Source organism: Felis catus, chromosome B1 (assembly GCF_018350175.1).
Source record: "Felis catus isolate Fca126 chromosome B1, F.catus_Fca126_mat1.0, whole genome shotgun sequence".
NCBI classification, from domain to species: Eukaryota; Metazoa; Chordata; class Mammalia; order Carnivora; family Felidae; genus Felis; species Felis catus.
In genome coordinates, this window is record NC_058371.1 from 116,251,588 (window position 1) to 116,270,442 (window position 18,855).

General features: G+C 34.4%; 1 protein-coding gene across 6 annotated transcripts in view; it reads left to right on the forward strand.

Moving 5' to 3' along the window:
• TBCK (TBC1 domain containing kinase) overlaps nucleotides 1–18,855 on the forward strand; it is a 228,105-nt gene that overhangs the window by 1,273 nt on the left and 207,977 nt on the right. For 5 of the 6 annotated variants that reach the window (XM_045056031.1, XM_023252880.2, XM_023252879.2 and 2 more), the window contains exons 2-3: nucleotides 5,130–5,350; nucleotides 6,050–6,127. In XM_045056031.1, the coding sequence (XP_044911966.1) occupies nucleotides 5,158–5,350; nucleotides 6,050–6,127 (271 nt within the window). In that variant the 5' untranslated portion in view covers nucleotides 5,130–5,157. The remainder of the gene's footprint in view (nucleotides 1–5,129; nucleotides 5,351–6,049; nucleotides 6,128–18,855) is intronic. The other variant, XM_023252881.2, reaches the window with a different exon arrangement.

The following is an 18,855-nucleotide window of genomic DNA, read 5'->3' on the forward strand; positions in this document are numbered from 1 at the left end:
GTTTTTTGTTGTTGTTGTTCACTAGCTTTCTTCCACTCACCAAGTGTGAACAAATCTATGTGTATATTTTTTTATATGTGAACCTTTTTATGTGCACTCATCTACATGAGTGCTTGGTAGTTGAAGGAGAACATTAATGAAATATTTTACAGTAACTCGTGTCTTATCTTTTTGAATCATTTGCGTTTCTTTGTTTGGTTCTTTGCTTTTCAGTTGTCTGATAGTCTGTCTAATTGAAAATCAAATAGTATAATATAGAAGGATTGCATAATAAAATGCAATAGTTTAGTGTCTTTCTTCCTACCCTTAGTCCTATTCCTTAGAAATAACCCCTTTTAACCTTGTTAAACCTTAGATCTATATGTTGAATAGTAAAACAAAATGCTCACTCTTTTTTCTTTTCTTTCTTGATTTCTTTCTTTTTTTTTTTTTTTTTACTTTTTAAGACAAACTATCCATAACCTCCCTTATCCAAAGTTTTGAATAGTCATTACATTTTTTAGTTTTCATGTTAGTTAATGTTATAATTCTAAATAATATATGTAAATTATTTTTTCACAATTTTCAAAAATATATTTTGGCTCCTTGTTTGGTAAAATGAGGAAAGTAATGCCTCTACCTTCATTACCACTGCAAAAAATATATCTATCACTTCCACCATCCCCTATCTGGACTTTTATTTATACATTGTTAAGGTTAATAATATTTATATTACATTTCTTAACTACAATTTTTTTTGCTTTTTTTATGTGTGCTAAAAAATAACAAAATGCTACAATAGTATGGTTTTGTAAATATTCCTAAGTACAGAGTCAAAAAGTATGCTCTGATACATTTCCTTCCCAGTTTCTTAATTTCATGACCCCTGTGCCACACTAAGGAGAAGACTTGTAATATTAACATCAGATTGATTTCTTCTTTCTTCCCCTATAATGACCAAAAAATTATGCCATAGTTAAGTGTGATTTATGTTTTGGGCCATGTACATCTTATATAGTTTTTAACCCTCCTCACTTTTACAAAGGACTTTCTGTTTTCTTTTGAGGGAAAGTTAGTTACATTGTTTTTGTTTTTTTTTTTTACCAAATCCTTCCATCTTACACTTTCTTTACCACGTCCTCTCATTCTTTGTATGAGAAGCTTCCATTCCATATCTTTGCTTAAAGATGTTCCCTTAAAGCCCAATTACTTTCTGTTTAATGTGAACAGATTACATTCTGGTAAGTTACATTGTTTCTCAACCACACATTTTCTGTTATTTGTTTTTCTCCTCTGTTTTGGTAGAATACATCCTAAGAATATTTATTCATAAAAGGTATGTGGATGTTAATTTTATTTTTTAATGTTCATATGGCTGTAAGTTATTATTATTTATTTTTGCTATAATGATGGATAGTTTGGCAGGGTATAGAAGCAAAATTTTGTCTCTTTAAGTCTTTCAAAGCTTCACTGTCCTCTAACTTTCACTATTGCTCATGAGACAATGAGAGTGTCACTCTTAATTTGTTGAGGCCTGAACTATTTGTTTTCTCTCTGGAATGACTAAAAAATTTTAGTTTTCCTTGATGCTTTGAAAATGTATGATGACATGTCTTGTGAGTTTATTCTTGAAGTGAACTCATTGAAAGGAGCTAGGAAAAATGTCATAGTGTGGGTATTTTTCATTTACCCTCCTCGATATTATAAGCCTTTCTAATTTGAAGGTACAATTTCCCTTCAACTGTGGGGAATTTTTCTCCTATTCTGTCTTCTATAATTTATTCTCCTTTATTTTCCTCTTTCTCTTTTTGAAACTGTTGTAAGGTGGTTTTTGTATACTTGGTTTGATTTACTATATCTATTATCTTTTCTCTTATGTTTTCATCTATTTGCTTTTTGTTCCATTCTCTGAGCAGTTGTCTCAACTTTCTTTTCCAACACTTCAGTCTAACTTGGTAATAATTTAATTTCCAACCACTCATTTTTAATTATTCCTTCCTCATATTCTCTTAATTTTATTTTTTTATAAGATACAATTTACATATCTTAAAATGCACTGATTTTAAGTGAGTAGTTTGATGAGTTTTGATACATGTAAACATCCATGTGACAACCACCACCCCAATCAAGATGCAGAACATCCAAAACTCCAAAAAAGTTCATTTTATCAATTTTTTCTTTTATGGTTAGTGCTTTTTGTTATCCTGCCTAAGAAATCTTTGCTATCCTAAGGTTGCATTTAGATCTATAATCCATCTCAGATATTTGTGGATGTAACAGTAGGAATTGAGGGATTATTTTTTTTCTTTTCCATATGGATATATTGTTGTTCCAGCACCATTTGCTGAAAGACTGCCCTTTCCCTATTGATTTTCTTGGCCTTTATTGGAAATCAATTCATTGTATTTTTAAAATTTTTTCAACTTAAAATTTAAAAAATATAAAGTATGTGGTCTCTAACACAAACATATGTAGATATAGAATATGGAAATTTGGAGCATAATAATAATATGAACACCCATTAAATCCACCAATTAAAAACTAAGATATTACTCAAGATTGTTGAAGCTTCTTATGGGTTCTTCCCTAATCTCACTCTGCTTTTCATACAGTGGTAACTGTATCCTCATGTTTTTCTTCTCCTTCCTTCCATCCTCCTCCCCTTCTTCCTCATTATTATTATTATCACCTTTTTAAAAATTTTTTTTAAGGTTTATTCATTTTTTGTAGAGAGAGAGACAGAGCGTGAGTGGGGGAGGGGCAGAGAGAGAGGGAGACACAGAATCCGAAGCAGGCTCCACGCTCTGAACTGGCAACACAGAGTCTGATGCGGGGCTCAAACTCACGGACCGTGAGATCGTGACCTGAGCTGAAGTCGGACGCTCAACCGACTGAGCCACCCAGTTGCCCCCACCTTACTTTTTAATATAATGTTACCTCAAATGTACATACTCCTGAATTATTTATTATTCAGCTTTTCTTGTTGAATATTATGAATATTGGCATACATTTTATGTGCTTTTTTTCCCCACCCAACATTATATTTAGATTTATCTATGCTGATATATGTTGCTACAATTTGCTTATTTTCTGTCATGTATACTCTTCCATCAGATGAACGTACAGTTTACTTAATCATTCACCTGTCTTTGGATATTTAAGTTTCCAGTTTGGGGATTAATAGGAACAACACCATGCTGATTTTTCTTGCATGTATCCCTTATTTATGTGTGTAGGACTTTCTGCCAGAATTGAATAGCAGAATAGTGTCAAACTGTTTTCCAGAGTGATTGTTTTAGTTTATATTCTCTTCATATCCTAACATTTTGTATTATCAAATTTAATTAATCAGATTTAACTATTACTCTCTGGCGGGTATAAATTCTCCTATAGTTTTAATGAGCAGTTTCTTGAATATTAATGAGGATGTTCATTTTCTCATATATGTACCAGCAACTCCTTTTTACTCTTTTGTGAACTATGTTTTGCTACACCTCTTTTTATGTAATATCATGTCAAATCTTTCAAAATATATTTCAACTTGTTTTGGTTTTCATTGTTTTCTTTTCCATAACTTATTTTAGTCACCTCCAGGGCAGGTTTTTTTGTTTGTTTATTTTATTTTTTGCCCATTATGATGTGGTCTTTCTTCAACTATCTGATGATTCCTGGACAGTTCATTATTTTAGAGTTAAGGAAGTCTGTCTGAGAGCTTTGTGTATATGGACAGACTTGTTGACTGCTATTCTGTGTTTTAGGATGGCTGGGTAGATAATTATATCTTAACTGGGGCCCTACAAATTCCAGAATTAAGAGCAGTTTGCCTTTGTCACCATGCCCATACTAGCTATTTATTATAATTCTCACAAAGTTGGTTTATTTCTAGGAAAGAAACTTACCTTTTTTCCTTTGAGGATAAATAACTAACTAATAATGGGGGGGCCAGTGACAAAGTTAATTCTTTTATTCTTCAGCCCTTTAAGTTATCATTCTCATTTCAAATCCTCTTCTGACTTCTGTTCCCCATTGTTTCTGCTTTTGTGATCTCAAGTTTCTGAATCTGAAGAGGCCCAACAGAGGTCTTGACTGCAATATACTTTATAGTTTCTTTTTCTTCTTAAAACAATACTTCATATGCCAAATGCTTTACTGGGGGTTTTTGGAATCTTTCATTAGGTCATGGCCCTTTTCTGTTTTCTTCCTTATTATGAATTTATACATTTAAAAGTATTTCCTTTTAATGTTTTTAATGAGGTTTCTGCACAGACATAAAAAGTGGTGTATTACTTTGATTTAGAATTCCAACATTTTGATTGTGAAAGCTGAGAAAGGAAGAATGCAGTGCTGGACCAATGGAATGTCTTTGTAGTGAGACACCTGGGTGAAAGATCTTTTTGTTCAGTGACCTTTTTCATTGTGATTGCCCTAATGTGATTCAGATTGATTTTGAGCAGGTTTCTTAATCTCCAGGTTGTTTTGTTACATAACTCTGGGGCACTATTTGTTTTGGAGACCATGCCAATAGGATTGCCCTAGATATATACATGAAACATCTATCTTTAAACTGGAGGCAATAACATCTGTGAAGATTGTTGAGGGAATAAATTAAAACAGATCACATGGAAATTACCAAGCACAAAACCAAAACTGATTAGTTAAGTAACATAGAGGCTTCTGTTATCTAGTTTAACTTTTACTACTATTAACAGAGGCCTTGATAATTTAAAGGTAATGCTTGGAATACCTATTTCATCTTTTCTGACTTTACTTATTTTGCAAGAAGGAAAAATTCTTGATGGTCTATGGGTTGTTCAAGCTTTCGGTAAACAGAAGATCCTTATTGATGTGAATATGCAATTACAGACTTCCTCTTAACACTGTCAGACATCATGAGGAGGGAATGTTCTATTTTTTACCTTTTTATGCCATTGAAAATCTTTGATTATGATTTAGAGCTACAATCTAAATTTATGATTGGGTGGTTTTTCCTCGTAGATATTATCTTGGAATTTTTTTACTTTGATTCTTTTTACTGTGAAGTGTTCTGATTGGCATTTTCCTCCAAGTTATATATTATTAATCATATTTAAGGTGAGAAAACACTGGCTTAATTTTTCGTTGATCTGTCATAAAATTCTCTCCTTTTCCAGATTATCTTAGAAGATCTAGGATTCTGAAATGTTTCCCCTGAAGGATGCTGAAATGGGTGCCTTTACCTTCTTTGCCTCAGCTCTGCCACATGATGTTTGTGGAAGTAATGGGCTTCCTCTTACACCAAATTCCATCAAAATTTTGGGGCGATTTCAAATCCTTAAGACCATCACTCATCCCAGACTTTGCCAGTATGTGGATATTTCTAGGGGAAAGCATGGTAAGTTGTTCTTTTCTTCTGTTTTTGTATTCCGTACTCTGTTACCTTGATTAGGTTACAAGTATATAGTGAGCGCATACAATAGTCAGCATATGTGGGTATGTGCATGCCGTCACCTTCAGTCCAGCCAAACTGAGTCTTTTGAGTTTCCTGATTGCCCTGGCCCCTCACAGGTCCCTGTTTTTATACTCTGCTATTTTCTTTCCTGGGTTATATTATTCTCTGCAATCTGAGCTTAATCCCTTTCCTAATTTCTTTTATATCTTTTATCAGATTTTATTATTATTTTCTATTTAATTTGTCTCTTTTGAGGATTCTCAGTTCTTGAAGATAAGGACTAAATGACTTTTGCCCCTAACCTCAGAGAGACAGTACTGTACCTGGTACATAGAAGGCATTCAGTAAGTGCTGAGTGAGTAAATTAATGAATGACTACATTTGAGAGATTCGTATTTTTCAGATCTGAGAATCAGGATTTTTAATTTTCTCTTTCAGAGAAACGACCTATCTTAAGCATATTTCTTCAATTCTGTAAAAAGGAAATGAAAGCTCTCATACCAGAAATTTGAGAAGTGTCTATTTAAATGTATTTTATGATTGAAAGTAGTTATTTGGGCTGTCTTCAAATGAAAACAGTCACTATTTTTTTCTTTTGGAATTTATTCTTTTCTTTCTTTCTCTTTTTTTTTATGAGTTCAGAAGAAGTGTTTATTGCCTTCTTATGTGGTTGCTGTGTAGAGCATAAGAAGGTATTGCATAAGCTGAGACACTTAATAGGTAAGAGAGCGATTAATGAATAAGCTGACTTTTCCTCGTTGCTGCTTTTATCAAAGGAAAAATGTTCTCAGCATTGGGCAACTAAATAAAAAGAGCCTCATTCCAGAAACAGGGGTTTCTCGTAGCACACCAAATATTTCTGAGTCTCTTCTGAGCCATGTTGTGGTGGGGGAACATAAACAGGAGCTGGTAGTTTGGAGGAGAGCCAGCCTCAGAGAACGTGTCCTCATCCCTTAACATAGTCAAGATTCAAAGAAATTATTGTATAGTCCATGATGTCCAAATGCTTCCCTGTCCATGCTGAAGCCTCTCTTCTTCCTTAAGGCCGGGAAGACTGTCATTCCGCCAGTGCACAGATCCCTGATGAGGCCCATAGGTTCGCCGGGCAGACACCCCCTGTTATTATTGCCACCTGATCCCTCATCATTGTTCCCTTTCTTTTTTTTTTTTTTCATTTCTATTTTTTTTAATTTACATCCAAGTTAGTTAGCATATAGTGCAACAATGATTTCAGGAGTAGATTCCTTAATGCCCTTTACCCATTTAGCCCATCCCTGCCCCACACTGCCTCCAGCAACCCTCAGTTTGTTCTCCTTATTTATGAGTCTCTTATGCTTTGTCCCCCTCCCTGTTTTATATTATTTTTGTTTCCCTTCCCTTATGTTCATCTGTTTTGTCTCTTAAAGTCCTCATATGAGTGAAGTCATAGGATATTTGTCTTTCTCTGACTGACTAATTTCACTTAGCATAATACTCTCCAGTTCCATCCACGTAGTTGCAAATGGCAAGATTTCATTCTTTTTGATTGCCAAGTAATCCTCCATTGTGTGTGTGTGTACACACACACACACACACACACACACACACATATATACCACATGTTCTTTACCCATTCATCCATCGATGGACATTTGGGCTCTTTCCATAATTTGGCTATTGTTGATAGTGCTGCTATAAACATGGGGGGTGCATGTATCCCTTCGAAACAGCACACCTGTATCCTGTGGATAAATGCCTAGTAGTGCAATTGCTGGGTTGTAGGGTAGTTCTATTTTTAGTTTTTTGAGGAACCTCCATACTGTTTTCCAGAGTGGCTGTGTTTCCACCAACAATGCAAAAGAGATCCTCTTTCTCGGCATCCTTGCCAAAATCTGTTGTTGCCTGAGTTGTTAATGTTAGCCATTCTGAGAGGGGTAAGGTGGTATCTCATTGTGGTTTTGATTTGTATTTCTCTGATGATGAGTGATGTTGAGCATTTTTTCATGTGTCGTTTGGCTATCTGGATGTCTTCCTTGGAGAAGTGTCTGTTCATGTCTTTTGCCCATTTCTTCACTGGATTATTTGTTTTTTGGGTGTTGAGTTTGATAAGTTCTTTATAGATTTTGGATACTAACCCTTTATCTCATATATCATTTGCAAATATCTTCTCCCATTCTGTCGGTTGCCTTTTAGTTTTGCTGATTGTTTCCTTTGCTGCGCAGAACGTTGTTTTGTTTTGTTTTGTTTTGTTTTGTTTTGTTTTGTTTTGTTTTGTTTTGTTTTGTTTTGTTTTGATGAAGTCCCAGTAGTTCATTTTTGCTTTTGTTTCCCTTGCCTCAGGAGATGTGTTGAGTAAGAAGTTGCTGCAGCCAAGATCAAAGAAGTTTTTGCCTGCTTTCTCCTCGAGGATTTTGATGGCTTCCTGGCTTACACTTAGTTCTTTCATCCATTTTGAGTTTATTTTTGTGTATGGTATAAGAAAGTGGTCCAGGTTCATTCTTCTGCATGTCGCTGTCCAGTTTTCCCAGCACCACTTGCTGAAGAGACTGTCTTTATTACATTGGATATTCTTTCCTGCTTTGTCAAAAATTAATTGGCCATCCATTTGTGGGTCCATTTCTAGCTTCTCTATTCTGTTCCATTGGTCTGTTCTTGTGCCAGTACCATACTGTCTTGATGATTACAGCTTTGTAGTATAGCTTGAAGTCTGGGATTGTGATGCCTCCAGCTTTGGTTTTCTTTTTCAAGATTGCTTTGGCTATTTGGGGTCTTTTCTGGTTCCATACAAATGTTAGGATCATTTGTTCTAGCTCTGTGAAGAATGCTGGCGTTATTTTGATAGGGATTGCATTGAATATGTAGATTGTTTTGGGTAGTATCGGCATTTTAAAAATATTTGTTCTTCCTATCCAGGAGCATGGAATCTTTTTCCATTTTTGTGTCTTCTTCAGTTTCTTTCATAAGCTTTCTATAGTTTTCAGTGTATAGATTTTTCACCTCTTTGGTTAGATTTATTCCTAGGTACTTTGTGGTTTTTGGTGCAACTATAAATGGGATCGATTCCTTGGTTTCTCTTTCTGTTGCTTCATTGTTGGTGTATAGGAATGCAACCGATTTCTGTGCATTGATTTTATATCCTGCAACTTTCCTGAATTCATGAATCAGTTCTAGCAGTTTTTTGATGGAATCTTTAGGGTTTTCCATATAGAGTATCATGTCATCTACAAAGAGTGAAAGTTTGACCTCCTTCTGGATGATTTGAGTGCCATTTATTTGTGTTGTCTGATTGCTGAGGCTAAGACTTCCAATACTATGTTGAATAACAGTGGTGAGAGTAGACATCCCTGTCTTGTTCCTGACCTTAGGGGGAAAGCTCTCAGTTTTTCCCCATTGAGGATGATATTAGCATTGGATCGTTCATATATGGCTTTTATGATCTCGAGGTATGCTCCTTCTATCTCTACTTTCTTGAGAGTTTTTATCAAGAAAGGATGCTGTATTTTGTCAAATGCTTTCTCTGCATCTATTGAGAGGATCGGATGGTTCTTGTTCTTTCTTTTATTGATGTGATGAATGACGTTAATTGTGCAGGTATTGAACCAGCGCTGCCTCCCCAGTATAAATCCCACTTGGTCGAGGTGAATACTTTTTTTAATGTATTGTTGGATCTGGTTAGATAGTATCTTGTTGAGGATTTTTGCATCCATGTTCATCAGGGAAATTGGTCTATAGTTCTCCTTTTTAGTGGGGTCTCTGTCTGGTTTTGGAATCAAGGTAATGCTGGCTTCAAAGAATGAGTTTGGAAGTTTTCCTTCTGTTTCTATTTTTTGGAATAGCTTCAAGAGGATAGATGTTAACTCTTCCTTAAATGTAGAATTCCCCTGGAAAGCCATGTGACCCTGGACTCTTGTTTTCTGGGAGATTTTGATTACTAATTCAATTTCTTTACTGGTTATGTGTCTGTTCAAATTTTCTATTTTTCCTGTTTCAGTTTTGGTAGTGTATATGTTTGTAGGAATTTGTCCATTTCTTCCATATTTCCCATTTTATTGGTGTGTAATTGCTCATAATACTGTCTTTATTTAAACTTTTTTTTATGTTTATTTATTTTTGAGAGAGACAGAGACAGAATGCGAGTGGCTTGGGGCAGAGAGAGAGGGAGGCACAGAATCTGAAGCAGGCTGCAGGCACCAAGCTGTCAGCACAGAGCCTGATGCAGGGCTCGAACTCATAAGCTGTGAGATCATGACCTGAGCCGAAGTCGAATGCTCACCGACTGAGCCACCCACGCACCCCAATATTCTCTTATTATTGTTTTTATTTCTGCTGTGTTGGTTATGATCTCTCCTCTTTCATTCTTGATTTTATTTATTTGGGTGCTTTCCTTTTTCTTTTTGATCACACTGGCTAGTGGTTTATCAATTTTGTTAATTCTTTCAAAGAACCAGATTCTGGTTTCATTGATCTGTTCTACTGTTTTTTTTGGTTTCGATAGCATTGATTTCTGCTCTGATCTTTATTATTTCCTGTCTTCTGCTGGTTTGGGGTTTTATTTGCTGTTCTTTTTCCAACTCTCTAAGGTGTAAGGTTAGGTTGTGTATCTGAGATCTTTCTTCCTTCTTTGGAAGGCCTGGATTGCTATATACTTTCCTCTTATGACCACCTTTGCTGCATCCCAGAGGTTTTGGGTTGTGGTGTTATCATTTTCATTGACTTCCATATACTTTTTAATTTCGTCTTTAACTGCTTGGTTAGCCCATTCATTCTTTAGTAGGATGTTCTTCAGTCTCCAAGTATTTGATAACTTTCCAAATTTTTTCTTGTGGTTGATTTCGAGTTTCATAGCATTGTGGTCTGAAAATATGCACTGTATGATCTCTATCTTTTTGTACTTACTTAGGGCTGATTTGTGTCCCAATATATGGTCTATTCTGGAGAACATTCCATGTGCACTGGAGAAGAAAGTATATTCTGCTGCTTTATGATGAAATGTACTGAATATATCCGTTAAGTCCATCTGGTCCAGTGTGTCATTTAAAGCCATTGTTTCCTTGTTGATTGTTTGATTAAGTGATTTGTCCATTGTTGTGAGTGGGGTGTTGAAGTCTCCTACTATTATGGTGTTACTATCAATTAGCTTCTTTATGTTTGTGATTAATTGATTTATATATTTGGGTGCTGCCACATTTGGCACATAAATGTTTATAATTGTTAGGTCCTCTTAGTCTGTAGACCCCTTGATTATGATATAATGCCCTTCTGCATCTCTTGATATAGTCTTTAATATCTTAAAGACTAGATTGTCTGATATAAGTATGGCTACTCTGGCTTTCTTTTGTTGACCATTCGCATGATAGATGGTTCTACATCCCCTATCTGACTGAAGGTGTCTTTAGGTCTAAAGTGGGTCTCTTGTAAATAGCATATAGATGGATCTTGTTTTCTTATCCATTCTGTTACCCTATGTCTTTTGACTGGAGCATTGAGTCCATTGACATTTAGAGTGAGTACTAAAAGATAAGAATTTATTGCCGTTATGTTGCTTGTAGAGTTGGACTTGCTGGTGGCCTTCTCTTGTCCTTTCTAATCTTTGTTGCTTTTGGTATTTATTTTTTTTTAATTTTTTTTTTTTTTTAATTTTCATCTTTTTCCCCCTCATAGAGTCCCCTTTAAAGTTTCTTGCAGGGCTGGTTTAGTGGTCACAAACTTATTTAATTTTTGTCTGGGAAACTGTTTATCTCTCCTATTTTGAATGACAGCCTTGCTGGATAAAGAATTCTTGGCTGCATATTTTTTCTGATTCAGCACATTGAATGTATCCTGCCACTCATTTCTGGTCTGCCAAGTTTCTGTGGATAGTTCTGCTGCAAACCTGATCTGTCTTCCCTTGTAGGTTAAGGATTTTTTTTTTCCCTTGCTGCTGGAGTTTAGTCTTTTCATATAAAATTCCATTTAGAAAACCAAAGTAGAAAAGTTGAACCCTATTGGTTAAAAAGTTAGTGTTTCACTAGGAAGATGTCTATTGCTTTTTCAGTCAGATTCTGGTATCAGATTCAGAGTCAGATTCTTTTGCATCCCATATCTTAGTCCATTTGGACTGCTATAACAAAACATCAAAAACTGAATGAATAACGAATATTTATTTCTCCTAGTTCTAGAGGCTGGGACGTCCAAGATCAAGGAACCAGCAGATTCCATGTTTAGTGAGGCCCACTTCCTCATGACAGCAGTTTTTACATAGTGGAAAAATCCAGGAAGTTCTCTAAGGTCTCTTTTATAAAAGCACTAATCCCATTCATGAGGACAGAGCTCTCAGTACCTAATTATCTTACAAAGGTCCCACCCCCAAACACCATTGCACTGGGGATTATTAGGTCTTAATCCTAGGGGAGGGAGGACACAAATATTAATCTATTCAATTCTAGATATTTATGATGGTAATATTTTAACTATTTAAAAACTATTTTTGGAAACTTAATTGCATGCAGATGTTTTATTTCTTATAATTATTTTAAGTGCATTTCAGTGAAATGCATTTAATTTTTCTAACAAAACACTTTGTAAAAGTTAGCCCTATACATTTGCTGATATTTAAATTATTTTCCTATAAAAATGGCATTTTCATGTGTTTCAACCTAATATTAATGACCCTCAAAAAATGCAAACAACATTTTCCTTGTTTTGTGACAAATAGGCTAAATAATATTTCCAAGTAGTCTGGGTATGGCTTTTAAAAAGTATTTACTTTGAAAACATTTACATTTTATAGACTTTGATTAGAAAATGTTTTTATAATAAGTAATATTAATAGTTAATATTTTTTGAGCATTGTGTATTAGGCAGTATTCTAAGTGCTTTATATATTTTGATTTAATCCTCATAATATTACCATGAGATAAGAACTATTAACTATTCTCATTGTACAGATAAGGATATTGAGATACAGAGCAATTAAGTAACTAATCTAAGGTCATACAATTAGTAAGTAAAGAGAGGTAGAATACTAATACATTTTATCATATTTCAAAAGATTTTTAAAGTTGAAATAAGTATACATTAATGCAAATATTGGCACTTCTACAATCAAAGCTATTCAATACCTTAAATACTTTGGAGCTCTGTTACATACCTAGTGTCTTGAATATTTAGATATGTCTAGTGGTCTGATAAGAGACATGCAGGGGCACCTGGGTGGCTCAGTCAGTTAAGCGTCTGACTTCGGTTCAGGTCATGATCTCATGGTTTGTGAGTTTGAGCCCCACATCCAGGTCTGTGTTGATAGTTCAGAGCCTGGAGCCTGCTTCAGATTCTGTGTCTCCCTCTCTCTCTGCCCCTCCCCTGCTCATGCTCTGTCTCTCTTTCTCTCTCAAAAATAAAATAAACATTAAAAATTTTTGAAAAAACAAAAGAGATATGGGAAGGAAAGTGGTAAAAGAGAGTTAATTGTCTTGCCGATGATGAAAATTTGTGATTTTTTTATATTCAAGTATATGCTTGAATATATACACATACACACATGTGCACAGACATGTTAAACATTGTTCTGTTGGGACTTTCTTTATTTTGCAAGCTGGCCTTGCCTTTGATTGATCTATTCAGCAAATATTAGTAAATATTTACCAGTTTTGGCCTAACCTTTCCAGAGAGAATGTAGGTGGGTCTGTATTAATGCTATAAGGATTTCTCTCCACAGGAAGCAAATTTGGAGGGAAGAGCCGATAGCTAGAATTGAAGCAGAGTTATTAAGATGCTGATGAATTGAAGATATATTTTGGAACCAGTCTTTCTTTCTTCTCTGACATTTCTTACCTTGTGCTTTGGCATACATAACATCAGTCTATTGATGTTATAATATTTTTAATGGTCTCTTCTAATACTATGGCCCTCCTTATGCTAGGTGCCAGATATATGAAGATGACTAACATAGAATCCCAGTTCTCAAGGTCTAGAAGTAGTAGAGGAGAAAAACACAAACTTGATTATAATATAGTAATAGTTGTTATAACAGATGATGTACAATGTGCCATCCCATGGGAGTACAAAGGAAAGAATGTTGAATTCTACATTGAAGAATGTAGATATTTATCAAACTCCTATATGTAGAGTTTAGGTGGGATAGGGGACTTTGGAACGCAGAGGAGTAGCTTTTGTGTTTGAACTTTTATTTACTTTCATTTGTTCTAATGGTACCACTGGCCTAAAAGGATTAACAGATTTTCAAGAGATGCTCTGGCCTTTTATTGTTGTCATATTCCTAAGAAAGCAAATCTTAATATCATTTTTTTAAGTTTATTTATTTATTTAGAGAGAATGCAAGTGGAGGAGAGGTAGAGAGAGAGGGGGAGAGACAGATAATCCTAAGCAGGCTCCGCACTGTTAATCCAGAGCCTGATGCAGGGTTTGAATTCACAAACCATGAGATCATGACCTGAGCCCAAGTCAGACACTTAACCAACTGAGCCATCCCAGCACCCCAATATCAGTGTTCTTCATTAATCATTCTTATTTTTAAAGGAATTTACATTTCTTAATTTATTATAATCTTTTTCCCAGAAAATTGACATACAGCATTATGTATGTATACATATAGTATTATATATATATATATATATCTATATATTACATGTGTATATATGTATTATATGTTTTATATACTATATTTTATGTTATATGTTATATATTATATGTATATACATGTATATATGTATATACATAGTATATATTGTATGTATGTATATACATATACATACATATATACTATATGCGTACATATATATGATATATACATATATATACACATATCATATGTACAGTTTGCTCATGAAAGAAAATATATAATCAAGATGGGGAGAAAGGAAACAGAGTAAGATATTAAATTAGTAATATTAATAAATAGTTTCTTCACATTAACTATAAATTTTTTGGTAGACTTCTTGTAGGTCAAGGCAAAGATGAAAATTTAACCGCTTCAAACAAAATAATTTCTAAATTTTTACTTAAATCTGGAAAAATGATCAATTGCGAACTGTATAATATTCATGCAATATATTGTATGTTCAGGTGATATATGAAGACACTAGTATAGAATCTTCTTTGGTATGGGGATATGAGATATCCTATGTTATGTTGTAATGGCCAGTATTCTCGATATACCTAGCTAAATTTGCTTTATTGTTCTTTTTTTGTGTTAATCTCTAAGCAGAAACCTCTGTAAATTCTTGTCCCAATTTTTCTGTGAGTGAACATCTAACTAAATTAAACTTAACACTCAATTTGTGTGTGTGTATGCGTATGTACAAGCATTTTCTGGTTAATGAGTCCATAGTTTTAATCTGATCTCAAAAAGGAATCATAATGTAAAGAAAGGATTTAAAAGCACTTGTGCGAAGTATTGACTACATGGAGAGAATTTTTCTTGTTTATTTAAAGACAATCTGGAGAAGTTCTAATGTAGGCAGCAGCCTCCAAAGTTGATTTGACCTGTGATAGGTGTGCCCTATCACATTATTTGCCAATCTAGACACGCACATTCAGAGCCACCGTATAGAGTTTTGCACAAAACCTTCTGGCTGATGCAATAAGGAGGAACTGAAATCTGATTCTCTAGTTCATTCTGAAAGGAGGGGTGCTTTTTGTAATTGGCTTAAATATAATCATGAAGAGGAGTGGTAACTATACCTATAGTACACCTTATAGATAGCGCTAGCCATTTGCCAAAAGTCTAGAAAGGAACTTTTGGCAAGTTTGTTATTGTTTAAAAAAAAATTTTTTTTTTTTTTGCTAAAGTTTTTATTTGATGAATGGCTTCGATGGCATTAACCAAATGTTTAAAAATTATAGGAATTATTTGGGGCTTTTTATATCAACAAAGAGCTGATAGATATTATCAATCCCTCAGTGCCTCAAACACTTCTTCCCACCACTACCAATCTAATTAAAAATTCTAAAGAATTTCCAATTGTTAACATTGATCCAGTTTCAAAACTACTCCAAGCAAAGCTTGGCAATATAGTAGATTCTCACTATCATTCATGACTGGTGACCATAATTAATGTTGCTGTTTTTCATCTGCAATTTTGAAGTATGCTTGTCTTCCCAAACTCTTGCTATCTAGTTCTTAGGACTTCTTCATTCTTGTATCCTAAAGTGCCTTTTACTTCTTTCCACTATGTCCAGAAAGAAGCCTGTTTGGAGCATCACTTCGTATGATTGGAGTCTTGGTTCTATCCAGTTCTCCCTAGACTTTCTTTACTCAGGATAATTGACTCAATAATCTTAGATATTTCTTACACTCTTTGTTTTCTTCCCTTTACCTAAATGAGCCCCTGTAAACACTGAACTTGGGAAAACCTTATGATATAACCCCTCTGGGGAACACTATTGCTTACTTTGCACAAGACCTTTATTTTTGGTTATCAGTGTCAAATAGAAACTGATCTCTTTAGCACTGTTAGACTTTGTCACTACTGAAGCTAGCTCAACAATCTGGGCAGTTGCCTTAGGCCCATCCACCATATTTCTGGTTACTATGCTTACCCTGCTTGCCTGCTCCTATCTCAGCAGCTCCTTTTCTAGGGTAACATAGGTCTTGGATATGTAAAGTAGTCGTGTGTTTTAAGTTTGACTGCCTGGAACGAAAATATCATTGATTGTCAAAAAGTTAGGGAATTTCATTATCTTGTTTATATTGGCAATGTCCATTGTCCTGAAAAATTGTATGCATAAAGAGTAAATAACTAAATTAAAGTAAGTATTGTATAAAGGTCTGTTTGTTCCAAAGCATTCCTATGATTTCAGTTACATTTAGTTTGAAAAATTTGAAAAGGTTCCATTCAGCAATCTCCTTGGTGTACAACACATACTTCTTGATGTAACACCACATGATTTTGGTTTGGACTCCACTTAACTGTCTCCTCAAAGAATTTTGATTTTGGTTCTCTTTCCCCCTTTTATTTTGTTCTTGCTTTGCAGCTATCTCACATCTTTTTATGGTTAATCCTCCCACCTTCCCATTCATACTTGGAGTTACGTGTGACATGTGGTCTGTTTTTGTAACATTACGTTTTCACATGGTGGGTTAGCTCACAAGTCAGGCTTTCACTGTTTTGTATAGATCATTCAAAACTGATTCGAGATGATGTTAGTTTCTTGCTAACTCAAGATGAAGTATTGAATCTCAAAAATCGTGGACATTTTATTTGATTTATTAATAGAAAAGTTGAGCAAAGTATCTTTAAAAGACAAAAAAACCAAAAACCATGAAAAAATTTAAGTTAACAAATTTAATCTTTTTCTTTTGAACTTGAAATTTCAACAGGGTTTAGAAACAGAGTGAGGATTATAAATGGTAATGGTAATCATTTTATTTGGTATTAATTTGCCCAGAAATCTTTTGGTGATTGCTAATGAAATAAAAAACAAAATTATTTTAACTAAGAGTTGAAATTCAGGTAGAGAATAATAGAATTGTTAAGGACCTCTAAGATAATTTGTTCCATATTTTTAGCTGAATATACATTTCAACCTAAGTGTCTCTACCCGTTCAGAGTTCCATGAGAGAACTAGAACCTGCAGAATATTCATTTTAAGAGATTAATTGCTAGGAACTGGCTTATGTGACTGTGAGGATTGAGTAGTTTGAAATCCAATCATCCAATCATAGGGCAGGCTATCAAGAAGGACAAGCTGAGCTCTTGGACAAGAGCTGAAGCTGCAGTCCATGAGCAGAATTTGTTTTCAGAAAAGCCTCAATCCTGCTCTTAAGGCCTTTACAACTGATTGAATTAGAATCACCCAGATTATCCGGGATAATCTTCCGTATTTAAAGTGAAGTGATTATAGATCTTGATCATTTATAACAATATACTTTTACAGTAACACCTAGATTAATGTTTGGATAACTGAAAACTATAGCCTAGTCATGTTGACTCATAAAACTGATCATCACAATGACCTTGTAACAATACTGGGTTTTAAACACAGAATTTTATTCATCAGTTTTGTCACATAAATATTTATTTAGATATTATATTTAAAAAGTGATGAGCTAGTCTCAGTTTTTACTGTGAATCACAAAAGAATGATGTAGTAACTATATTCTGATAACCTTTCATACTAACATACTCACAATTCACCTTTTTTCCTCTTAAGTAAAAAAAGAATTTATTTAGATATTTCTTTTAGTCTCTTCTGATTCAACTCCTGCATTATCTTTCTTGCTGAATATTGTACTCTTTTCAGTTTCTTAGCATTGACTGGAAACATACAGTTCAGGCTGTAGTTACACTGCAGTGATACTTGGCATTCATCAAATATTTGTTAGAAGAAAGATTATTTCACAGTTCTTGTATGTTTTGCTCTTTAAAGTTCATCTTAGTGTCACATTTGTTTTTTATAAATAATGCCACTACATTGCTGACTTATATTTGGCACATTACTATTCCCAGATATTTTTGTCATATTTTATTCTGTGAAACTATATTGTTTTTATAACAAACAGAAGTTATTTTCAAACAGTGGTCCAGAGTTTCAGGATGAAGACTCTCTAATGATTTCTTGAAAAAACTGGTTCATATTGGAAACATTGTTTTGGTGTATATTCCATTACCTCTGGGAGAAACTTTGATATTCTGCCAAGGATTATGTCTTTGCTGTATTAAAGTAATGGTTTAAAGTTCCATAGAATCCTGAAGCTTTGGCAACTCTGGTTTATGATATTTTGAAGGAGTTTCCAGAAGAAGCCCAGCAATTTTTTTTTTCTAAATTATTTTAAGCCAGACAAATTTTAATCTAGTGCCAACACTTTGGAAATATCTCATGGATATGGAGACTTATGGATAGCCAACTTAAAATTATAAATTAATGGAACATGCATGTTTTAATAAATTCTGTTGTTTTTGTTTTATATTTGAAATCAGCACTATTGAGACATTATTATGCCTAGTTTACAACAAAGGCATATAATTTTCTACACAGGACAGATCTCTATTTAGATAATGAGTATCATATAAGACTCTCATTTCTAATGGCTACATCATGCCTTTGCTGAAGTTAATTTATTTAACAAATAGTTTTGTATTAGATACTTGCATGTTTGAGGTGCCATGCAAGTTTTTTTTTTTTTTATGTTTATTTATTTTTGAAGGAGAGAGAGACAGAGTGTGAGCAGGGGAGGGGCAGAGAGAGAGGGAGACACCAAATCTGAAACAGGCTCCATCCTCCAGGCTGTCAGCACACAGCCTGACGCAGAGCTCAACACGGAGCTCAAACTCACGAGCAGTGAGATCATGACCTAAGCCGAAGTCAGATGCTTAACCAACCGAGCCACCCAGGCACCCCTTGAGGTACCAGTTTTAGACACTGATGACACATTTTGAACAAGACCAACATTCCTGCCATCATGAAGCATATTATCTAGTGGAGGACAAAGACAATCAATGAAAATGTATACAGATTCTTAGAGTTGAAAT